The sequence below is a fragment of the Pieris brassicae genome, chromosome 1, assembly GCF_905147105.1.
Source record: "Pieris brassicae chromosome 1, ilPieBrab1.1, whole genome shotgun sequence".
In the NCBI taxonomy this organism is placed as follows: Eukaryota; Metazoa; Arthropoda; class Insecta; order Lepidoptera; family Pieridae; genus Pieris; species Pieris brassicae.
The window spans coordinates 8,273,505-8,298,971 of NC_059665.1; the positions used below are offsets into that span (position 1 = coordinate 8,273,505).

At 32.2% G+C, this 25,467-nt stretch overlaps 3 protein-coding genes across 3 annotated transcripts; 2 read left to right on the top strand and 1 right to left on the bottom strand.

The window, feature by feature from the left end:
- The first annotated feature begins 1,134 nt into the window (after positions 1–1,134).
- Positions 1,135–16,153, top strand: LOC123711851 (DNA-directed RNA polymerase I subunit RPA2). Its single transcript, XM_045664693.1, has 20 exons — positions 1,135–1,319; positions 1,717–2,046; positions 2,413–2,505; positions 2,677–2,823; positions 3,246–3,418; positions 4,346–4,595; positions 5,994–6,140; positions 6,625–6,791; positions 7,582–7,729; positions 8,340–8,400; positions 8,903–9,102; positions 9,937–10,090; positions 10,838–10,928; positions 11,249–11,444; positions 11,575–11,789; positions 12,250–12,388; positions 13,676–13,882; positions 14,373–14,576; positions 15,560–15,724; positions 15,937–16,153. The coding sequence occupies exons 1-20, from the start codon at positions 1,224–1,226 to the stop codon at positions 16,141–16,143; spliced, it is 3,390 nt and encodes a 1,129-aa protein (XP_045520649.1). The 5' UTR covers positions 1,135–1,223; the 3' UTR covers positions 16,144–16,153.
- Positions 16,154–17,405: 1,252 nt separating this feature from the next.
- LOC123713674 (nucleolar protein 56) lies at positions 17,406–21,796 on the bottom strand. Its single transcript, XM_045667478.1, has 9 exons — positions 21,665–21,796; positions 21,006–21,210; positions 20,538–20,705; positions 20,181–20,379; positions 19,512–19,775; positions 18,981–19,135; positions 18,585–18,755; positions 18,166–18,308; positions 17,406–17,807 (listed from the first exon to the last, which is right to left on the bottom strand). The coding sequence occupies exons 1-9, from the start codon at positions 21,665–21,667 to the stop codon at positions 17,730–17,732; spliced, it is 1,386 nt and encodes a 461-aa protein (XP_045523434.1). The 5' UTR covers positions 21,668–21,796; the 3' UTR covers positions 17,406–17,729.
- Positions 21,797–22,141: 345 nt separating this feature from the next.
- Positions 22,142–24,921, top strand: LOC123714348. Its single transcript, XM_045668573.1, has 2 exons — positions 22,142–23,422; positions 23,754–24,921. The coding sequence occupies exons 1-2, from the start codon at positions 22,244–22,246 to the stop codon at positions 24,831–24,833; spliced, it is 2,259 nt and encodes a 752-aa protein (XP_045524529.1). The 5' UTR covers positions 22,142–22,243; the 3' UTR covers positions 24,834–24,921.
- Positions 24,922–25,467: the final 546 nt, after the last annotated feature.

Sequence of the window (25,467 nt, forward strand, 5' to 3'; positions counted from 1 at the left end):
AATGGATATTGGCCCATGACGTTCAAATCTTGGCTGGTGACGAAATTAAACTCCAACTATTTTTTTAGGATTAGATAAGCCTGAGAGCTAGAGTAATCCTGGCCGTTTTGTGTCATTATACTGACGTACAATAATCAATATTTTTCTTATGATAAATTAATGAATAATTACCAGTAAATCCAGATCGATTTGCCATGAAAGCCATGTATTAGGCTAAATAGCACTTAATTTTTCATACTGTCAAATTATTTAGTTATTTACATTAAAAATATACAGGGTGTCCCAAAAGTCGACGTCAAGTCGAAATATTCTCATAGGTAATGCCACACCAGTTATCAGAAAAATTAAAAAAAAAATAAGTCATATATTTTTGAAGTTATGGATATTTTTTTGTTATTCCAGAAAATGCACACCATGTGACAGTTTTTTCATTCCTGTTGTTACAAATATTTACTTTTTTCTCTTACGTCATCCCGAATAGTGTTTTATGTAACCTATTATCCTGTGCTGATCACTCCAACTTTTAGGAAAATGTCATTTTATACCGTACCAAGTTTTCAAATTAATTTTCGCACTACTTCAACTGATCGTCCTGAAAAAAAAATTACTACTCCAGTTTGGCAAGTAGCTTTAAAAGTTAGCGCATTTAATAAGGATTCTACAGTGGTATATGGTATATTACCTATGAGAAAATTTCGACTTGACGTCGACTTTTGGGAGACCCTGTACATATATATATTTATTTTTCCTATTAAGTATTAAGATGATTGCTTTCGAACTCTAATAAGGCATCAGTGTTTTAAACATAACAAAAATGGTAATTCAGTACTGAGGTGTACTCAAAGCCCACGAAAGTTATCTTTACGCCCAGGGGATTCAGACAAAAACACTTCGATGCGTGACGCACTAACACTATACGTATGTGTAAATAGTCACGTGACAAAGCGTAAGCTAAATATATCGTTTTCATACAAATTCTTTTAGCGGTAACGTCTTTCGAAAAGTGATTTTGTCAAAGCCTCTCCAGCCCCAGGTTCTAGTGACAACAGTGACTAATTTCTCGTGACTCACTACAATTTGACAATATCACTTGATACATGACAGTTGGATAAATAATATAGTGTGTATGTCAAGTGTCAAGCACACGTGTTTATATTCGAAACTGTTTGTTTTCTTACAATTTCTATTAAAAAACAACCGAATGGTCGAAATATTTCAATAAAATGGATAAATTTAATCAAAAGAAGCTATTACAACAGCCAACTTTGGCATATACTAGTAATCCTGATTTTAGTAAGCCCCCAAAAATTGCTAACCCAGTAAGTATGTCTAAATTATTTTTCCACATTATTTAGTAACTTTTTTTTACTAATAATGTATAACAAATTCATATTGACAAAATAATTTCAGTAATTTTGGTTAGATTTATACACATATGTATATGTATACAATTTTGAAATATATACACCATCCCTTTTATTAATAACATTGACAGTCCTTTTTGAAAATAAAATGTTTTTACATAGTAAATTATAACTGGTTAATTCCTTATATGTAATTAAATCCATTTTTTCTTTATTTTATTATTGTTTATCTATACCGTTTTTATAAACCATTTCTGCTTGATTTAAATTCTCATACATAACTGTACTTAAAGATATTTCTTGTGCTTTGAGTTTCATCTAAAGACATTAACTTTTATCAATTTTTTTCTAGTACCTACAATGCCTGGGAGCTCCTCACATAGATTCCTTTAATTATATGCTCACAGATGGATTAAAAGCAGCCATAGAGAATTTAATACCAGTTCAATTTCAAATGCCATCTGGTGAAAGAGTAAAAATCCAAATAGATGATGCTACTTTCTCTAAACCAAGTGTTCCAATGGAGGTTGTTGGTGTTAAAAACCAGAGAGTATTGCCAACTGAATGTAGACAGAGGGCTGCTACATATAAGGGAGATTTTAAAGTTAGATTAACAATACAATATTCAGACAATGTTGTAACACTGGATCGGTCTCTTGGACAGCTACCTATTATGATTAAGGTATTAAGGCAAATATATAGTTAATTATATTAAAAGTAAGAATAATGGCTTTCTTATGAAGTTTAAATATGTTATAAATAACCGGAACCCATAATGAGAGACATGTTTTGCTTTTTTGTGAAGTATCAATTGACTTATTATTCATTCCTCTTTCTTTATATCAAAAAGGTCATATGTCTTATCTTCTTACCTGAATCAATGAATGCACTCTAAAATCAAAGCTAATTACATATAATACAGTTACTTTTATATTCTTATTACATTATAGTAGTGTAGACAATTATTAAGAAAGAAAAAAATGTTTAAAAATATTAACTTATTTAATTAACTATGAAACATTTTTATTGTTACTAATATTTTTTTCAGTCTAAAATGTGCCATTTAGACAGTCTTTCACCAGAAGAACTTATTAAACACATGGAGCATGGAGATGAGTGGGGTGGCTATTTCATAGTAAAGGTAAAGAAAGTTCTAATAAAACAATACTCTATCTTAAAATAAGTAATACAATAGCATTAAATATTAATCAATTTTAAATTAGGCAATTCACCTTCATTGCAAAACAACCACTAAGGCACAAAGTCAAATCTTGTACTGAACAACAGTATTGTAAAGAATTATATTTTACAGGGTCATGAGCGATTAGCAAGAATGTTGCTAGTTACAAGAAGAAATTACCCAGTTGCAATCAAGAGATCTGGTTGGAAAGGTCGAGGTAACTTGTTTACCGAGTTTGGTGTACTTGTAAGAAGTGTGAAAGCAGATCAGACAGCTACTGTAAGTTATTAAATAGCAGTTAAACAAATTATATAAGTAATATTATTGCAATTTGGTTGTTTGTTTTTTAAATCAATGTGTATGCAAATAATTAATGTTTTGTAGTTCTCTTTTGCTTTGTTCCCATTCATATCTTTATCAATCAAGTTTGAAGCAATTATGAGTCGAGATTGACTTAGTACTATTTTGTATTTTTTTAAAAATTGTTTTGTGTAACCTACATTTAATACAAAAAATGAGGTAATATTACGAATGCCTGTCGGAAGCTGATGCATTCGACACTAATATTCCAGTCTCAAAAATTGTAATTGAATCTTTATTTCACTTTATTATGATGATCTACTTTGCAATGGACAGATGTTTGACTAGGCTTGAAAACGGCAAATCAATTCTTGGTATATTAATATATATATTTCTTTCAGAACAATGTTCTTCACTTCCTTCAAAATGGCACTTGTAAATTAATGTTTTCGCATCGAAAAACTATGTACTATGCACCTTTGGTACTCATTATAAAGTGTCTAGTTGACTGGCCAGACCACTACATATATAGATTGCTGTTACATGGAAAGAAAAATGATTTATACTATGTTAAGTAAGTGTTTTTATCTTTCAACCCATAAAGTCTAGAATGTAATATTCCTTGTCGTATTTTCTTAACCCACTATAGACCAGAGGTCAGATAAAACAAAAACTAAGTTTATAGTTGTAAACAAAAAATTAACTATACTCTCTGATATCGCAAAACCTGAAGACGGAGAAATAGTTTTTGTCGTTCACTTATCTTTGAATACTTAATTATACGTAACACGTTATTCACGATGGTTAGTGTTCCTTAGTTGATACAGTATCACAATCGATGGAAGTAGTTTGTTGTAGCCTAATTGGGATCATCATTTTTATGAGATATATAAGTATTTAATATTCGCTCGAACGGTGAAGGAAAACATCGCGATGAAACCGACACGTCTTAGACCCAAAAAGTCGACGGCATGTGTCAGGCACAGGAGGCTGATCACCTACTTGCCTATTAGATTGAATAATGATCACGAAATCTGTGGCCCTATACCTAAAAAGGTTGTAGCGCCACTAATTTATTTTATTTGTGAGATATATCAACTTTCTGTACACACCCGCAGCAATAATTGCTGCGCTGGCAATTGAATCCAGGGCCTAAGTATGGCATAATCCATAGGCCATAGTATTGAATATACTGAATATCAACAAAAATACGAACTATGACATTTCCGTCTTTTCTTACAATATTTAAGCATGTTTTAAGCGAAGATCCATCCTAGAGCTCGCGTTCGTATCTCAACTGTTTACCAAAAGATTTTTAATAACAACATGCATGTCTTATGATAGAAGACATGAATTATAAAATATGTGCCCGTTGCGATTTTAAATTTCACGTGCACTCATTATAAATAATATTTTCTTTTTTAATAATAATAATTTTATTTATTTCCCTCATTGTAGCTTGTTTGAACAGTTTAGAAAACCCTTATTTTTTATATTACAGTTGTGTTCAAAATATGCTCCGCGAATTACACGAACAAAGTCTCCACTCAATGGAGGAGTGTCGTGAGTATGTCGGCAAAATGTTCCGAGCTAAAATCACAGAGTTACCCCCTTGGGCAGAGGATTTGGAGGCCACCGATTTTCTATTAAAACACTGTGTTATGATACACTTAGACGACTATAAGGATAAGTGCCATGCCCTTATTTATATGACGCAGAAGTTGTATGACCTGGTTCAGAATAAGTGCAAGGTGAGTGCTATAGATACATGTATATAATAATGAATCCCTATTTCCCTTGGTCACGGCATCACGCGTGAACGGTTGGATATGTAAGAAAAAAATAAGAAAATTGCGCGGAAAATTAGAAAATTTAAGAATACTTTTGTTGCGTTAGCAAATTTTTTTTCAGTGCATAGCGCCTTTACTATTCAAACTTTTTTCATGTAACCGTTTGACGAAACATTGACAGAATGCGTCCTGCAAATATCGTCAAAGAGGATGTTAGAAAAATTAATATTGTTTAAAACAAATGCTCCGATCGAAGCATTTATATATATTGATAAAATACATATAAAATAATTACAGTCCCGTGGACTAGCTATATGTCGCCTGTTACCGTGTCGGAATACTAACAAAACTATTTATTTACGCGCCAGAAAAACAAACAAAGAATGTTGTATATCAAAGCATTAGAATAATAATCACTGTTTGTGAAATATTTTTTAAATTATGTATACCAAATCCAAATCAATATTCATAGTTAAGACAGGACGTCTGTCGGGTCTGTCGGTAGTTAACTAAATAATTCTACTTAAATTATGAACCCAGATTTGTAAATGATAAATCTAAATTCAGTGACTTGTTCGTTTCTTTCTAAATTTCATCCGCTGTCAAAAAAAACGAGTTCTTTTAAACTAAACTCCTTTAGTTTCTCAAATTTGTTACGTATTATATTTGATTAAAGCAAGATACACAAAACACTATCACTACAAAAACCAGCACTCTAGCAGACCATCACTGCTTGAGAGTATTTGAAGGCGAGGAATTTAAATATTATAATAAAGTCGCGTTTACTAAAGAAGTTTGAATTGAAACGTGTACGCGTACAAATACTAAAGATGATTGTTTCGGATCTTTATTGTCCCAAATCAATTATTGACTGATTTGAGAACAAACTAAAGATCTTGTCTGTGTTTCAATATTTGAAATCAATAGTAATATAGTGTATTTTTAAGTCTATACTAACATATTTATTCACATAATTACAAAACTGACTAACCAGTAATCTAAATGCTGCTGTATTTCCCGCGCCTTGCTGATATAGGTGAAACGTTCGGCTCTTATTTATTTCATAATTATGTTTATTTAATTACAATAATTAACTGTGATGAGGAGCATTATGTAACGGTGGCATGTGCATGCTAGGACTTTGTAAAAAAGTTTTGACGGAGAGTTTATTGCCAGTTCTACTCGTACCTTGATTACAGAACTAGCAATAAATTAAGAAGATTGACAATTAAGTTCCCTATATCAATAAATTATATTTTGATTTTTCTACCTAAAATTATCTACTGTTTTACTGAATTTGCTGTTTTAATTTAATGACAAAAGTTTATACAGAAGAAATTATTGTATTTTTATTATCAGGTGGAAGGTGCTGATGCTGTGATGGTTCAAGAGTTGCAAATAGGGGGTCAGTTGTATTTGCAGATTTTGAAGGAACGAATGCAGAATCTGCTTCTCATGATGAAGTATGGCTTTCTCAAACGGAATTTTGGGGAACGGAGTATAGGAGTAAGTCATGTTTTTAATTTCAAAGCATTGATTATTTTACCCAGAAATTGAATTTAGTATAAGGAAATATAACGTTTCGTTCTATTTCTATTAAAGACTAGGTATTAATTCGGTCATAACTTAATAACCTATATAGTCTTCGTTACAGAATAATTTTCAATCACTTCGGGTATCTGATTAAAATTCCTCGTACAATATATATACTAGTATTGTCTTTTGTTAACATAGCTTTTACACATTAAGAAAGCACTTTTAAACGGATTGAAGCTATGTATTATTATTATAAACTTATAATTATTTACATAATTTTAAATTTAATTTTTTCCGACGTTTCGCGTGCTTTACAGCGTGCGTGGTCACGGTGACCAGTTTATAATAATAATACATAGCTTCAATCCGTTTAAAATGTGCTTTCTTAAAATATACATAGTCTCAAAACAAGATTTTTAACGTCAAAGTATTTTATTTGTATTTCCTTTCACAGACGGAAATCCATCAAATAATTAAAGCGTCCGGTTCGTTGGAACAGCGAATGGAAATGTTCATATCGACGGGCACTGCGCCCTCGAACAACGTCAACTTGCCGCAGTACAAGGGACTCACTATAGTCGCCGAGAATATTAATCGGCAGAGATATATGTCGCATTTCAGGTGTGTGATTTTGTCTTATATTTATTGCGCAACATAAGAAAAAAAGATTTCTGAATAGACCTTTAACAATTATTACTGCTAGTGCTCCTCTCTAAAATTTTATGTTCCTCTCTGGTGGTAGTTTTGATCTGCCCCTTGACAATCTAATTCTTGAAACCCCCATTCATGAAACCTGCTTTGAAACTCCTTACCTCTTGATATCAGACAAGCTCAGTCTTTTAATTTGTTTGAAAATCTTCTTTTTGATACTTTATCTTCTACCTCGTAATTCGCTACTTTTATATATTAATTGTGACTCATAAAGCCTACGCTAATACATACTAATTAATATTAAGAGATTTCTGTGTATAAAAATAATTATTTAATTTCGTTTATTATTGATTTAACATAAAATGTAGTGTATGTTCTTTGTATACTAACCATTGCATACAGTTTTTGTAGATATAACGATTATAATCGTATGCCTGTACATAATTAAATTTATGAATACTTGAGTATTATGACTGGACACTTACTATAGCTAATTATTGTTCTCAATCAACCTTAAATGATTAAGCCCATTTTGTATATAATTCTTTCAATATCTGTACCGCTGATAACTCTTTAAATTGCGTCGTATTTAAATTTTTGAAAGTTTTTTCCTGCTGTTTTATAATTTAAAGGGAAACCTCTTGTTTATTTCGCTAGTTCTTAGAATAGAAAACGTATATTTAGTCTTATTTATTAAAACTCAGTCTTGATAACCAAATACTAAATTATTAACGAATTCTAATACTTTTATTATTCTTAGAGCGATTCATCGTGGTTCATTCTTTTTGGAAATGCGAACGACGGAAGCTCGCCAGTTGTTGCCTGACGCTTGGGGCTTCGTGTGTCCCGTTCATACGCCTGATGGAGCTCCATGTGGACTGCTGAACCATCTTACTGCTACAGCGCAGGTATTTATATTCATTTTAAAACTTCACAACATACAATTTTATTTATACTAATCTAATCCAATAAACTATTTTTTATTGCAGAACGGAATTATAACTAGAAAGATCTAAGAATTTACTTGATTTTTAGTTTCATAGACATCGTGTTTTTGCTGTATTTTTAATTGATACCTATTGCATAGGTATGTTAAAATTCTCGTCCCTTATTTATTATCTGGGTCTAAAATGAGAAATATTTTCTAAATTCCTACTACAAAAACAAACCTAGGAGTCCGATTTTAACGGATTGAACAGTGCTCATCCGAGCTGGATATATTCGGTTATGGGCTAATCGGTTTTACAGAAATCATTGTTGGGTGTCTCCAACCAAATTCGCTGTTTTGCTAAAAAATAATTGTTTCTCTGCTTTAACCAAAATTTCTGGTATTTTTATTGTATGCTTGTTTGATCTTGTTTATATTTTAATATTTTTTTGTAACACTTTAAATTAGTTTACTTAAATTGTCATACATTTTAGATGGAAGATTTTTTAAAATTCACAGTGGATTTAGTACTATGTATTATGTGGTAAACTTTAATAAATAAATGAGGTAATTCAGAAAAATATTTTCAGGTAACGACACATTTAGATCCAAAGGAAACAAGGCTTTTACCTTCTGTTTTAGAAAAGTGTGGTAAGTTAGAATCTCTCATCGTTAGGCAATTCTAAAACTATCTAGAATTTATTTAAAGTCCATGAAGAAAGAGGCGTGGCGATTGTACGATTATAATCCTAATTTGCTACGCGTCATTTCATTTATTCACAAATATTTACTTTTCAGTTTTTCGTACTAAGTACGAATACTGTCTAACTATAATTACGTATTCAACATAAGTAATTTAGCATTGCTGCTGCCTCGAATACTACGACAGTTCTCTTTCTGCAGCCTATACCAGACTTCAAACCTAAATTTTTGTTTTACTAAATAGGAAGAAAATTCTTAAGGCTTTCTTGCTTAAGGTTTCTTTCTTTCGGTTTTAACGAGTAATAAATATTACATTATTTTTTATATATTTCGGTAATTGATTTATCAATTACAAGTAGTATTCGAATGGTGAAATAACTCTAGTAGTTTTTGAGTTCGTTATATGCGAATCTCTTATAAAATATGTAGTTCAAAGACAATTTTTTTCCAGGGATGGAACCCATAAGCTCCGTATCCCAGACTCCTTTAGAAAATGACGTATACAAATACCCAGTGTTCCTAGATGGGCGTTTAGAGGGTTATTTAGATGAGGGAACAGCGGCAAAGTCCGTTGCCTATCTCCGAACACTCAAAGTTAAAGGGGAAGACGTGCCTATAAGTACGGAGATTGTGCTTATACCTAAACTTGAGGTGAGATCTTAAATGCCTAGTATTGTCTTTTGTTAACATAGCTTTTACACATATAAAGAACACATTGCGGACATAAGACGACACACAAAATCAGCAGTCTGTGAACACACACTAGATAGGCCTATCACTACGTACGCTTTGACCAACCGAAAGTACTTGCGAAAAAAAACAATTCTTCCCAAGATTAGTACGCGGAGCCATTGAAATTTCAATTTCAATAGAGAAGATGGCCTAAAATTATCAAACACCTGGGTCCAATAATATCCAAATTAAAACCCCTAGACAAACAATCCGCGAAAACAGAGGACATCGTGAGTCATTTTAGCAAAAACCCGTCATCTTTTAGTCGATATCAACTTCGGGGAAATGAATACAGATAACAGAACTTTCTCTACAGCTGTGATATTTTTTGACATTCACGCACGCTGTAAAGCACGCGAAACGCCGAGAGAAATTTAAAATTATGTAAAATTATAAGTTTATAATAATACATAGCTTCAATCCGGTAAAAAGTGTTTTCTTTCAATCTTAAATGCCATTTAATCGACATTGAAAAGATTTAGTTTGTCCTGTAGTGTTAGAATTGATAATAATTGAGTTTTCAATAGGTACATTTCAAGTGTCATCTAAATCAGTTTAGTAGTTTTTAAGATATCAAATTAAAAAGACTAAAATCTATATATATTTAATACCTACAATTAGTTTAAATTTCTAGTCAGTCCCTATACTCCATTGAGGATTAACAAATAATATTTTTGAACGTGTTGGTTGTTTCGCTAATTAAATTTTCAACCAATAGGTACCTTAATAACTCTAACAGTCAACAATCCACAGACAACTTCACAATACGCGGGCGTATTCCTCTTCACCAATGAGACAAGGATGATGAGACCGGTGATCAATCTCTCCACTGGTCAACTGGAAATGATAGGCACTATGGAACAACTGTATTTAGATATTGCTGTGACGCAAACAGAAATTATCAAAGGTAAAAATAACGCATATCCAATATATAAAGGCCTTTCGGGTTTTAATTTTCAAAAAAAAAATTCGGGATCTTGTCAAAAAAATGTCAGTCCTGTTAAGTTTTTAATTAAAAAAAGTTTATAACCCTGGTTGATGTGACATACATACATTTTGTGTTGCCTGATGTAAAATAATTAATTTCTGTAATTAAGCGTAACACTAGACTTGAATTTTAGTAAAGTTTAGTTGCTGCTGGTATAAATTAAAATATATTTATAAATTAATTACAAAAAAATTGATTATAAAAAAAATATGCTTTTAGGATATTGAAATAGCGTGTAATTTAAAATCAATGGGCCAATCTGTCCGATGTTATATGAGTTTGATTTTATAATTTTCGAAGCGATGTTTTTTCCTTTCGTCATTTCGCCTTTAAGTGCTTTTTACATTAAAATTTGTTTTTTTCTCTTTATGTACCAATGTTTTGTCGAGCGCTACCAGCTATATGTAGATAAATATAAAAAAGCCACGATTCACAGTCGTTCACATGCCCTTATATCTTAATTTTAAATAGTATAGCGTTTTTTGTTATACAGTTTTTCTCCTTTACTGGCTCAGATCTACTGAATTTTCATATACCAATTTTTCCTTATAGCGACTTTGCTAAAGCTACTTTTGCTGTACCATTTTATTACTATACCGCTTATTTATATCGTACACTGCTTATATGGAGACGCAAGAATACTATATATATAATTTAAATTCGTAGGTAAAACAACACATTTGGAACTATCAAAATCGGCGTTTATGAGTAATTTGGCTCAACTCGTCCCAATGCCAGATTGTAATCAGTCACCCAGGTATAAATATTTTTCATTCTTAACTAAGTTCATGGCTCCAGTACTACACCAATATGTGATTCTTTACTGTTTCTTTATATTAAAATGAATAGGGTGTTCGAATATAAATTTATGTAATTTTTTGTCTACCCTACATAATTTGTTTTATCAGTAGATATAGGTATACGCAAAGCATACAGATTCGGCAACATACACATTTATTAAAAAAATACATATATCTTCAATCCTCACGGTACTATTATCTTTTTATTAGTTTAATATTTTTTATTTACTGCAAATTTGTTTATTATGGCAACAACGGACATACAATGCTTTTACAGAAACATGTACCAATGCCAAATGGGTAAGCAAACAATGGGTACACCCATACACACTTGGAAGACGAATGGCGAAACCAAATTGTATCGGCTGCAAACCGGCGGCGCACCCCTATTCCGACCCTTACATCACGATTTATTGAGTTTAGACGACTTTCCTTCTGGAACCAATGCTATTATCGCTGTCATTTCTTATACGGTAAGTTACGTAAATAAAGTAAACAAATAAACCATATATTTATTAATATCGGCAAATTTATAAATTAAAAAGCATAGATTTTACCTGTTGGTGGGTTATACGCGTAAGATAAAATCACAGAACATTTCAGGGCTATGACATGGAAGACGCGATGATCATAAACAAATCTGCCCATGAGCGCGGCTTCGCAGCCGGCACTGTATATAAATCAAACTTTATCGAGCTGGATAATGTTAACTCTTACTTTATACGAGATCCGAGCAAATCCGAGCTAGCGGCCTATATCGACGAGGATGGGTTGCCGGCCGTTGGTGCGAGAGTTAATTCTGAGGACCCTTTCTATTGGTACGGAATAGAAGCGACTTTAGTTGATCGATTATATCGTACTTAGTCCTTATTAAAAAGTAATACTGTACAATAGTTCATACGGATTTATAAGATCAGGAATTATCGCGGATGAAACTGTAAGGCTCATTGCTTTTGCTTACTGTGTGAAATATTCCCATAGTCTCCGTTATAAGAGTCGCTTAATTTTTTTTTCATTTATGTACAAGATTATGTACAAATAAAAATAATACAAAAAAAAAGAATTTAAAGTTCACGTGACGAGGCGGCTACAACTTAGTCTGGATGATGTAACAGTAAATAAAAAAAGTGCAAAAAGCTCCGTTTTTAGTATGTTCAAAATAACTGTCATCTGTAAACATTGTACAAAGTAACTGTCAACTTTCTCGTGTTTAACAAGACATTTCATACGATTTACATCAATGTGCATATCTTGTTCAAGTCATCTCTGTTTTTGTAGTTTCTTCGATGGTGATAGAAGTCAGTACATAGTAAGCAAATACCATGGCAAAGAGGAGGTCTTTGTGGATAGTGTAAGGCTTTGTGGGGACTTCTCGCCTCGCGCCTGTAAGAAGGCTGTTGTCATGTTGAGGATACAGGTTCGAAATTCATATATACTATAAACGATCTATGTATAAATTTTATGCTTGTATTATTCGTCCAGTACGTCAATCAAATTGATTGAATTTTGAAATACAGAAGGTCCTGTACGTGCAACATTGATTGAATTTTAAAATATATAAGGTCCTGTACGTGCACATTGATAAAATTTTGAAATATAGAAGGTCCTGGACGTGCAACATTGATTGAATTTTAAAATATATAAGGTCCTGTACGTGCAACATTGATAAAATTTTGAAATATATAAGGTCCTGTACGTGCAACATTGATTGAATTTTAAAATATATAAGGTCCTGTACGTGCAACATTGATTGAATTTTAAAATATATATGGTCCTGTACGTGCAACATTGATAAAATTTTGATATATAGAAGCTCCTGGACGTGCAACATTGATTGAATTTTAAAATATATATATAGAAGGTCCTGTACGTTAAAAATTGATGAAATTTTCAAATACAGAAGGTCCTGTACGTGCACATTGATTGCATTTTTGACATACACAAGGTCCTGTACGACCAACATTGAATTTTGATTGAAATTTGACATACGGAATTCATAGCGCCGAGCTAAGTCTTGTTTCTGGATCTCACAATAAATTTAGTCTTAACTCTTAAGTATCATAGCTCATTATTAGTTTAAATAACCAGTAAAATAGTGTTAATAATAAATATTATGACGATAACTTGAAAAGAACTAATTCATATTTTATTTTTTTATTTTATATTTACTTGATAATTTCCCGATTATGTAGTCGTTGGAGGTATTAAATAGCTTACGTAAATGGTATTGGTAACCCGGATGATTAAACACTACTACCTTAACAAATTGTTGTATGACATTTACAGAAAATTCCAGAAAGATGCCTCTTAACCTTATTTCCTTCAGATTCGTCTCTGTTACTTTTATTCCCATAGCTAGTTCAGTGTTATACCCGACGTATGCATACATGGGCCAGTTGGTCAGAACATTTAATACCGTCTCTTCAGCTGTATGCTATAAGGGGACAGGCAGGACTTTGTCTAACCCTGAACCTGCAAAATACTACAATACTACGTAACCTGTCAACATTTGGGTTTTACTTATAAATCACGAGCTCAAATGAAATAATCATAACATATTTGTATCATTATCTAATAATCTTGTAACAACATTCCTTTAGAAAAGTTTCTTGGGCTAAGAGAAAGCAGACAAGAGACAAGAAAAGAATCAAATGAACTGAAAACGCGATTATATTTTATAAACTCAACTTTTCTATCTCTACAGCGTAACCCAACAGTGGGTGACAAATTCGCGTCTCGAGCGGGTCAAAAAGGTATCTGCTCGCAAAAATGGCCGGCTGAAGACCTGCCTTTTACGGAATCCGGTTTAATCCCAGATATCCTGTTCAACCCTCACGGTTTTCCTTCAAGAATGACAATAGCTATGATGATCGAGTGTATGGCGGGCAAAGCGGCTTGTTTACATGGACATGTAAGTACATGAATATTTCAGTCAAAATGTTACTATTTTCTCATAAGTAAAATCGACATAAAAATGGGTAAAGTCTGTGTGTTTCTTTCATATTTTTCTATATTCTAACCTATTTAATGTTCATTTTTGTTAAGTGAATTTATTGACAAATTTTTTCATGGATTTTAAGATGTTGTACGTATTGTTTGCCTGTATTATATGTGACTAAACCATCGGGGTTTATAGTTAGTGCGTTTTGCTTAAAAGGCTGGCAACACATTTGCGAGCCCTCTGGAATTGAGAGTGTCCATGTACTATATCACTTTACTTCAGGTAAGCCTCCAGCCCGTTTGGACCCGTTCCTATAAAAAAAAAGACATTTTATTATTTTATAGCCTGATCATTTCATGAAACTGTTGCCTCCATGACATGATCAATATAATCACAGGCAAAATTGATTAAATTTTTATCCAATAGTTAAGAATCAGCATATATTTTTTTACAATTTAAGGTACACGACGCAACTCCATTCCGTTTTAACGAAAAGGATACCGCAATCAATTACTTTGGAAGGCTTTTAGAAGCTGGGGGTTATAACTATTATGGAACAGAGAGGGTGTACAGTGGTGTCGATGGCCGGGAGATGGTAGCGGATATTTTCTTTGGGCTGGTCTACTACCAACGGCTGCGGCATATGGTTTCTGACAAGTGGCAGGTAAGCGAAAGGCGTTTCAGAATTTCTGTGGTCTAAATGTGTACATTATTCTTGTCTTCTCTGAATGTTTATTAAGCGCAATGAATGTATTTCTGAGGCGCAAACTAGCTGCTGTGGTCTCTGGCAGAATGACCAGGGCTGTGGAACAACTCTGCTCCTCAGCAGAATACTGAGCCAGGGCCGATTACAACCACAGCACACACGCATTACACAATTAAACATTTTTCTTTAAAAAAAAATATTATTATTCTTTTATAAATTATTTTGACTATTGTTATTTTATGTGTTTCTGTAGAATTATTACTATTAAATATTTACTTATTAAATTAGACATAGGTCTATTAAAATTCGAATGGAATGTCTGTCCATTCCACCAGCCATTCCATTCCAGATTGTTAGAAATTGTAGAAATCTTGTCCAGATATTAAGATTATGTAGATGGGACTACTGAACTACAGCTTAAATGTTATATATCAGTGAATTGATAAGCAATTTGGGTATCTACTCTTATTTTTTGTGAGTGTGATGGCTCTAATAGAGTCATAATGCCACAGGCCCCCTGGCCAAGAGGCCGCGAGCTCAAAAAATTGTAATTTTTATTTAATTGTATGCAGGTTTTCTTACGTTTTCTTCACCGAAAAACTAGTGAATATATTATAAATGCATTGAGATATTATGTTCTATGTATGAATGCAATACGCATTGGGCTAGCAGGGGGACTACAAACCATTCCCTCTCGCCTAAGAGAGGAGTGGCCTTACAATGTGTAATTGAGTACGTTGAAAATCTCGAAGTTTATAAAAATTAAACTGAGTACAACGTGACGATTTTTACTGATATCCCCCCAATGGATGGGCCCCATCAATGAAGGCCAGCCGACAAAGGATAACTACATATATCGAATATAAAATAATACTGGGAAAGGCATACCATCTACTGATATTTTGTTTATATTTCTTATGTATGTAAATAAATTTCCTAAGGTCCGTACAACTGGCGCAGTGGATGCTCGTACAAGGCAGCCCGTGAAGGGAAGACGGCGTGGAGGAGGAGTGAGGCTGGGAGAGATGGAGAGGGATGCTCTCATCTCTCACGGAGCTGCCTTCATGCTGCAGGATAGGCTGTTTCATTGTTCGGATAAGTGTCAGGTATATTTCCCTCTTACAGGCTAAAATTTGAGAGATTAATTGACGTTGTTGTCTAAAACCTTAAGAAAAACGGCTTCTCCGATATAGACCTTAATTCCAGTCTTTTTTATCAAATTTATAAGACCATTTTTATATAATGTATGGAATACTGTTTTAACGCAAGTGAATGCGTTTTATATACAAAAGTAATTTCGAAAATCTTTTGGTTTCAGGCGTTGCTTTGTACAAAATGCGGTACATTACTAGGACCAATAGCAGTTACAGGGGGTTCAAAAGACACGTGTCGTCTCTGCAAACAGGGACACCTTGTATCAATAGCTATACCCTATATATTCAAGTTCTTCGTTACCCAATTGGCATCGGTAAATATTAATGTTAAAATAAATTGTGTTAACACGCTTGCTATTACGGCGGCCTAGTAAATATATGGGAATATATTTTGTTTTTTTTATTACACGCTTTACCACCATACTTTACATATTTACTCGAATCTAGCCTAATGAAGTTTTCTATACATTTAATGAAAATTAAATTAGTATGACAATACAAATGTGCGGAGAAATCTGATAGGGATGATACCTGTTTCAACATATGTTTAATCAACTGGTCGTACAAAACTTTCAATAGATATAGACTTTAATATCGTCAGTAGTCTGAATATCATTCTTCGGAGTAGACGTGTTTCGTAGACGATCAAAGGAAGGCTTTTACTTAACTTTAACTTACCTTAATGCTATATTAAGCGAAACAAAAACAAAATGCGTAATCTGTACTAAAAAAATAATAAGTAATAAGCATAATCACAAAAATACTTTACGTACGGTTTATTTTATATCAACACTGACAATATCTCACTCTGAGTGCTCATCCAAATCAATCACACACACAGTCAATAAATTGACAGATATTGATGGGTCACAAAAAATCTAGATTCAGATTCAATATTTCTAATCTACTTTTACATTCAATATTTAGTTATTTTTACACTTCGCCATTAATAGTAATTTTAAAATACGTGGCATCAAAAATATAATTTTTAAAATTCAGTTCGACTTCAGTTCTTCTATCGTAAAATTGACGGAATAAATTTACCGACTTGATTAATACCATGCATCACAACTCTCAACTTTTACAGTAGAAGAACTGAGTTGAGAGACTTGTTATGTTTTTGATAGTATCTCATTTATTTTTTTAGAAAGGCCAAGGCCTACTTTATACTAATAGATATACGTAACTTTAAAGTAAGTTCTTAAAACTTATTAATTAAATACCGGACCCGAAAGACGACCTGGCTTAACTATCAATACAAAATATTTCAGAAACAAAGTGTTTGTTATTCTAATGCTTTATGATATACAACATTATTTCAGGAGGTTCTTATGAAAGAACAAAATAAGAAAATGCGCGGAAAATTAGAAAGTTTAAGAATACTCAACATCATATTAAGTAATCCTGACTTGTTACTATAACAATTTTTTTTGGGTATATAGCGCTTTTGCAATTCGAACTTTTGATGTAACTTTATGGCGTTTGACATAACATTGACAGAATGCGGCCAGAAAAACAAACAAAGATTGTTATTCCTAGACACATGCAAACTGCAAGACGACGCTTGCGCGTATGAATGAGCGTTTCTAAGTGCTAACTGCTACTGCCCCGAAATGTAAATAAAACCAATTCATATTTCAATAGGCACTTTATTAAATGTTACACTAAAATATACTTATTGTACAATGTAACTTAATTTAACACACAGTATGAAAATATCTTCAATAGTGCTAACAAAAACATTGCTATCTTTTTAAGTGTCAACATTAATTGTATTCTAACATATAAAAGTATTTCTTACCCAAACATTATATCCTAAACCTAATTATAATCAAATATAGAGGTGTTAAAAGTTCAGACAACATAGGCTACTTTGAATCCTGTATACAATAACCCACCGCCACTGTCATCTACTTCCTAATTAATAAAATCATTCATCAAGTGCACTATTATTACGCTATTCTTCCATAGCTTCCACTTCCACTTCTTGCTTCTTGTCCTTCTTCTTCTTTTTCTTCTTCTTGGGCGTTTCCTCCTAATAAAAACCAATCTAATTAGAACAAAATCTATTACAGAAATTATTTATTGCTGGAAATACATGAAACAAAATTAATATAATATTGTCATTTAAATCTAATACTTATTAATAAATAGGTTTATTTTTGGCTGCAAGAAAAACATCAGTATTCTATGACATAAGCATTGTAAGATTGATACATAAGCATATTTGTGAATATTGTTTTAGGACACATCTTTATTTATATATATCTTCATGTGATGTGATAGTTGTTACTTAATATACAAATACATAAAGCCTCCAACAAGTTTGTCAACCCGAATATTAGCTATGTTGAAACAGCACATTGATACACTTATTTTTGTTTAAAACTTACCTCCAATGCTTGCTGCCCAGCTTCTTCCATAGCAAGTTTCATAACTTCAATATTCTTCATAGGAATATCTCCCGTCTCATAGAACTTTAAACGGTCTTCTACTTGTTGCCGAAGTTTTTCGCCAAATACAGTTGTTTGGTTTTCTAGAAATTATAATCATGTGGATACAATTACAATTAACTTTAATTAAAAGAAGGAATAAAAACATTCTGTAAAATTTAATAAAAGTTAAACACAATCAAGCAGTATTATCACTCCCAAGTATTTTACCATAGATGATGATTCAATTGGGCATGAAGCTTCATGTAAGTAAGATACTTTTTGACGATCACTTCGCTTTATCATCAGACCAACGCAAATCATAATTTCAATTATTTTAACATTCATTCATATTGCTTTACAATTGCTATTATTCTTACCAGAGAAACAATCAATCCTTGAAGCAATAGAACATTTATTAGCCAGATATCTACTGATTCTGCCTTTGTTTTTGAGCCCTGCTCGGCCAATGAATGTTGAATGATATAAGAGACCATACTTTGGTGTGTTAGACCTGGTCTTTAATGCTCTGAATAACGCCTTTTCAGCACCTACAATTATACAAATATTCATATAGTCAATTATGTTTAAGGGGATAAGGGTGCTGTTCAAGTATTACCAAGCAGATTTACTGCAATGAAAAAGCCTCTATAGGGCTAAATAATATGTGGATGGCCCCATATTGATTTTTATAAAACCTTTCAATAATTAGAACAAATTTGAGTAGCTTAATGTAGTGAATATAATAAACTAGGTAGAAAGTTTGAAAAGATTACCCAATATCTGTAATGTGGAGGCAGGATACTTGGCTAGATTTGTGAGAGAGCCAGCCTTAGATATCAACCGAGCTCCCACTTGATCTCCAATAAGCGTTGTTAGGTTTGGTGCAACAGAGTTCATCTTCGTGTGGAGATATTCTGATATTTGTTTCCTAAATCAAAATATTTTTAAATTATAATGAATTATAAGTCATTACATTTGAAGACAGTTATATTCATATTTAAGAGATCATGACTTAATTTCACACAATTTATAATGTAGCAAAGTAAGATTAAAAATAACATATAAACATGTAGTTTATTTTAAATCTAAATTGCAATTATATTGCATGCCTTTATTACTGCTGATTATAGATAAATAACAGTAGATCAAACATGCAGATATTGGTGAAAAGTCAATATTGTTATTTAAATCCATTAGGAATTAGCACTTTATAAAGTATGTTTTTACTAAGTCGTCTTCAATTGTATTATAAGTAAGAAACTATATGTATTTTACAGACCAGAAATTCTGACATTATACCATACCTATAATTACTTAGTGAAACAACTCTTCCAGCAAACATTTGTATGTTAATCAAATCAACTGGTGATATATCCATTCCCATTGACATTTTAGAAGCATCAATGATTGCTTGCGCCTTCTCGGAATCACCAAGTATCTCAGTTAATGGCTCCAGAGATTCCTCTGTAAGGGACTTTCTATCTTTGACATATTCTGCACACTTTGTGTAGAGATGGTTGTCTGGGACAATAGCCACAAGCTCTGGGAAGTGGTAAGAGTACCATTCTCTGAAATTAGGTTTAGAATTTAGGTAATACCTTTGCAGATTTAGTATAAAAATTACTGCCTTTTGTGTTTCTATATAACAAATTTGAATAAATCAGTTTAACTTGATACAATAGCACCAAAAAACTTATATTTACGTAAAAAGAGTGTTTTAAAACTATTGAGATTTATTGTTTTTCTTTGTTGCAACAAAAGATTAGGAAAAAAGAACTCTTTTTTTCCTATTACCTTAATTGCAGTCATAATATTGCATGGCTTTATTACTGCAAGTTATAAACAACTTTCAATAGATCAAACATGCATAATTTTACTTATGTACTTATACTATGTTCAATGTATTTACTATACTTGTAATAAATATATTGAGATCACATTTCTCTAGCTTATACTATTTACAGAGAACTAACCTAATCCTCATTGAGAAGGTGTTTACATCTTTGTCAAGCTGATCCAGCAGTGCTATTGACTGTATGATCATGTTATCTACTCGGTGTACATTGAACTTCACTCTAGCACGAGAGTAAGAATGCCCTAATCCCAATTGAGCAACAGAGCATGCTTTAAGTGTTAACCCTTTGATAAGGGCATGGAAGTGGAATTTTATACCTGTAAAAAATGTTGGTCAGACATATACTTTTAAAATTAATTTAATAAATCTACAACTTCAAAATACACATACACTATTAACCTAACACCAATTGAGAGAAAACTCATTGCTACAAAGGCACAACAACAAAACTTTACAAAGTACACATTATGCTTACCCCTTATTAATTCTGGGACAGCACCAATATGTGAGCATGGTATTTCCAATACTTCACTAACTGCTGCACCAAGTTTCGGATCTAAGACACCTAGAGTGCATTTACTCCTCTTCTTTTTCTTAGGCAGTGCACCCTCCAGAAAAAGATTTAGGTCTTCAGATAAGATACCTGGTTTAATAGTCATAAAAAAAATATTATTTAATATTTTTGACTATGTTAAATTTAACATAGACAATAAATCCCACACATAATAACAAGGATCACGACAATAACAAGTTCCCACATTAATTTAAAGCATTTTATAGAAATGCTTCATAAACAATCAAATTTACTGTATAATACACCAAAATACAAGATTGGCAGTTTTATTTTAATTTAATAATAATACAATTTCAGAAGGGTCTCCTATATACATTACAAAATTCTAACATACTAAATAACTTAATTTCAAAGAACATATAAAATTACCTTCAGACACTGCATTTATGTTTTCTAAAGCTGAAACAGCAGATTTGAATGGCTGGAATCCAATTAAAGATACAACAGAATTAAATTTCTGTAAGTCTGTTACAGATTCTTCAACCTGAGGCAGAAAGGCTGCAAGTTCTTCAAACTCCGCCACTCGAAATAGGGCAAAGCCAGCAGCATGCTCAAAAAGGATATATAGTTTACTCTGAAAAAAATATATATATTCATTACGTGATGTATAATTTTGTTTAAACTAGTTCTTAAATCGGTGATATTGAGTGCAGAGACAATGGCTGTTTTACTCATGACTACCAATTTTGTAAATCACAAAAACTATTGAACATGGTATAAATGGAGTACTTAAAAGTTTACGTTATGTATGAAAACGTTACTTCATAATGTCATAATTTAAAATTTGTAAAATTGTTTTGGTTATTTATAGGTTATAATTTACTCGTGAAACAAATAATAGATCTACATGAAAAAATAAGTATTTTTTGTGACCGTTTAGTAAATAACAAGCAAGAAACACTTAAAATGTATTGAAATACAAAGGAACTAAGCATGATAATACATATCTTTAAATTAAACAACACCTTCGACGTATTGTGATTGTAAATATTATTAGTTTATACTGCCCTTAATTTTGTCAAACTTACCATTTTTAAATGAATTATAATTCCGTAGGATTTTATATATTCAAAAACATTTTTGAGCAAAACACGTGTATTTTCCAAAAGTTTAAACCAAGCAGGGAACAGTTAGCGTGGTAGCCTAACCTACGCATGCGGTAGTTCTGTAAGTGTAGATTGTCATTTGTCAATTGTCATCGATTCTATGTGTTCATCAAAATGAATTCTTCCATTTACGAAATCTTATAGATAATTAATTATTCGAGAAACGAAGATAGATGGTTTCATTGGATGAATAATAAATTGTCTGTATCCCAGTGTTTACGATATTGAAATCAATCGGAAATTTGATTGATTTATAAATTAGGCCTCAACGTATAAGATACTGTTTGCAAACAACACAGACTGAATACAGAGTAAGCACTAGTAGGTATTTAAAGCACTATTAATACATTTTTAACCTGAGAAACATAACGGCTAGTTGTGTCAGAAATTTGAATTTGATGAATAGTTGTTTGAATCATGCACACATAGAAGTGTACTGTTTTTAATTGTTTATTTATTATTTATCAATCTTATGGTATAGTGAAGTTTAAAAAAATTAAAATGTCTAGATCACAGCGTGAAATGCCAACAACTCATTATAGAAAAGAGACGTTTTTAAACTTGTGTATGTTATCAAAAGCGAAGCCTATGCAACCAGAGTTGTCCCGACTTCTATTTAAAGAAAATTCTCTTGATAAACCTACACAAAACTTATTCAACCATTTATCTTACTATCTCGCTACAATTGTTGATGCACAAGGTGCTTCGAAATTGACGTGGCCTTTATACGATTCTAAAGCTGAAAGAGCCTATAGGAATGAACTATACATATTTGTGTGTAATTATAGCAATAAAGGATTAACACCAGTCATGTCATCGTATTTTGTTAATCCCAGTTGTCATAAGGTTACTGTGTTAATATTTCAAATGTCCTCCTTGGCAATAAGAACAGTTATTACTCATATTGGTAATGACTGTCAAAAGACCATAATCAAGGAGGTTGATGATATGAAACAAAAAGGATGTGACAAAATTACTTTTGAAAACATGGTTGAGGAGAAAACACAAGCTATCCAGTTCAAATTAACTGATCATCTAAATAAACAAAAGATCATAATGGACATTGCCAGTAAATTACGTACTAAAATTGTTGAAAATGAGAAGAAAGTCACAGAAGCCCAGAATTTTATTAACAATTTAGTAGATAACTATATTGAACATGAAAAACCAAATGAGACAACTAAGCAAATCATTTTAAACATAAAGAATGTAAAGGAAGATTGTTCAATTTTTGATGACTGGTTAGCATACACTGATAGCCAAATTATTCAATTAGAAGAACAATATAGAAAAGATTTCCCTTTTTTAGAGTTATGTCAAAAAACATCAGATCTTACAAAGATAGTTGTTATGAGGTATACAGGTCAAACTGAAAAAAGTAGCTATATGATATCTTATAACAAATCTGATAAAATAAATACACAAGATCTTGAGCGTCAAGTAAATGTGGAACAAGCCTGTGTTTTAAAGAATTTAGATTTTAATGGAATTCTTAATTTTCCAAATTTAATAAGAGCTTTCACTATAGCAATACAGTTTATTTTAAAAAATATTCAAGTTGATAATAAGATTTATGACTTTACTAAGTATTTACAAACAGGTTCAATGAATTATCATGAAATTTCTCTTGGCCTTCAATCTGTTATGGAAAGAATATCAAATGCTGAACAAAAAATAGAGGTATATAGATAATCTTCACTACACCTTTTTGTTTGTAATTAATTGACCTACTATTGCAATTTTATGAAGAAATTTGGAGATGCCTTGTTTAGTATTAATCACATATTTTACTTTATAATTGAAAAAAAATAATTAAACACAGGGATATGATACTTATTTTCACCACTGAGTGTTATTGAAACTTTGAATCCTCTCTAAAAGTTATGTTTGTTAATTTCATAAAATAGCATTTAAGTAATAACTAATGTGGAGAGAAATAAACAATACCTGGTTCACTGGTCTTTTTAGGTTCTAAATACAATAATTTTGATTCTGCTTTCATTGTTTTCAGTATTCTCCACCATCTGTCCCATTGCCACTACCTGATGGTGGTTTTGGAGACACATATCCTGGGACTCTCACTGGGCCATCCTTATCAAATTTAAAAGCTGGCACAGATTGCCATGCTTTCTTTGAAACATTTACACCCCTCATTGCATCAAAACAGAAATTCAGTTTTTACAGAACAGTCAGTAACTTGAAACAGCCATTGATTATGAGTCTTCACCCACCAAAGGATGACTTTATGAGAAGCCTTATATCATTCAACATAAACTCTAATAATCAAATCAGTTCAAACAGTAATGTGTCTGTGGTCTCGCACGTCAAAAGTAATGAAACCATAGCAGATTGCACATCTGGCTTTACAAAACAGCAAATTCAGAGACTATTTTCTACAAAGAAAACTAGTAGTTCAAAAAAATATAAATATAGCAGTGAAAGACCAGCAAATGTTAAATCAACAGCACTCAATTATGACTCTGGAGTCTCAGTAGAGAGTTGTGCTTTAACACGAAGCTATTCATCTCCGAATCTATATGAAAACAGAGAAAGGCGGTCAATACCAAGAACAAGAGGCCGTAAACTATCTATTATGAAAGAAAATAGTCCGTTAGAACTATCTGGCATATCTGTATTAGATAATAACAGTAACTTTAGCACACCAGGCATTGCTAATGCTGAAAGTACAATTAAAATTATAATATCTAATGCAGAATTAGATTTAAAAGATTTAAGTAAGGAAACAACAACATCAGCACGACAAAGCATTGAAAGTATGGGCACTCCTAAGATGAATACACATTTGATAAAAAAAACTAGTTCTATTGAAAAAATTATAAATCGGTTTAAAAAAGTCAGAGCTAGTGTAATACCAACAAAAGAGAGCTTCATTGAACAGGAAGAGAAATGTATTGAAGAGGAGAAGGTTATGAGATCCATTTTGCCAGATTTAATAAGCCCTAGCTTGTCATTTACTGAGGAAAGTCGCACGTCCTTTGAGAGTGATGTGCAAAAGAATACACGCGAGAGTTTGGGCACCGCTTTGGGTGTCGATCAAACATTTCTTGATCAATTTGATTTAATAGACTGATGTATTTATATATAGTTGAGCTGTAGTTATAGTTTTCTATTTTATGTTATTTTAGTTGAATGATAAGGTTAATTGCTATTAGTACATGTATCATACTCAAAACTTCTTTTATTTTTTTAAATCTAGATATTGTATGCCTTTATCATGGATATTATTAATTTTGTGCCAAAAAAGAAAAATGAAACAACAAAAACAATATTGTTTTCGCAGAACTTAAACCTAGATAATCCAGGTAAAAGCAAAATTTTAAGAACTTTTTTTTTGAATGAATATTTTTTCCACTACATGTATTGAGCAGTGTTGGCCTAGTGGCTTCAGCGTGCCTAGTGACTCTCACCCCTGAGGTCGTAAGTTATGGTGTCGGTGCCCGGCTGTGCACCAATGAACTGTCGTTCTATGTGTGCATTTAACATTCGCTCGCGCGGGGAAGGAAAACATCGTGAGGAAACCGGCTTGCCTTAGACCCAAAAAGTCGACGGCGTGTGTCAGGCACAGAAGGATAATCACCTACTTGCCTATTCGATTAACAAATGCTCATGAAACAGATACAGAAATCTGAGGCCCAGGCCTATAAAGGTTGTAGCGCCATTGATTTATTTTTTATTTCATATATGTTGAAGACAACATCGAACCC

What these genes read in the sequence shown, in the direction of transcription:
- LOC123713674 (XM_045667478.1), bottom strand. An exon ending in CTCCACATTACAGATATTGG is followed by an intron (nt 18,756 to 18,980) that starts GTAATCTTTTCA and finishes GTATAATTGTAG; the next exon opens with GTGCTGAAAAGGCGTTATTC. An exon ending in CTGGGCAGCAAGCATTGGAG is followed by an intron (nt 17,808 to 18,165) that starts GTAAGTTTTAAA and finishes GGTTTTTATTAG; the next exon opens with GAGGAAACGCCCAAGAAGAA.
- LOC123711851 (XM_045664693.1), top strand. Translation starts at nt 1,224, where the DNA reads ATGGATAAATTTAATCAAAAGAAGCTATTACAACAGCCAACTTTGGCA. An exon ending in AAGCAGATCAGACAGCTACT is followed by an intron (nt 2,824 to 3,245) that starts GTAAGTTATTAA and finishes TATTTCTTTCAG; the next exon opens with AACAATGTTCTTCACTTCCT. An exon ending in GATTGTAATCAGTCACCCAG is followed by an intron (nt 10,929 to 11,248) that starts GTATAAATATTT and finishes ATGCTTTTACAG; the next exon opens with AAACATGTACCAATGCCAAA.
- LOC123714348 (XM_045668573.1), top strand. Translation starts at nt 22,244, where the DNA reads ATGTCTAGATCACAGCGTGAAATGCCAACAACTCATTATAGAAAAGAG. An exon ending in ATGCTGAACAAAAAATAGAG is followed by an intron (nt 23,423 to 23,753) that starts GTATATAGATAA and finishes CATTGTTTTCAG; the next exon opens with TATTCTCCACCATCTGTCCC.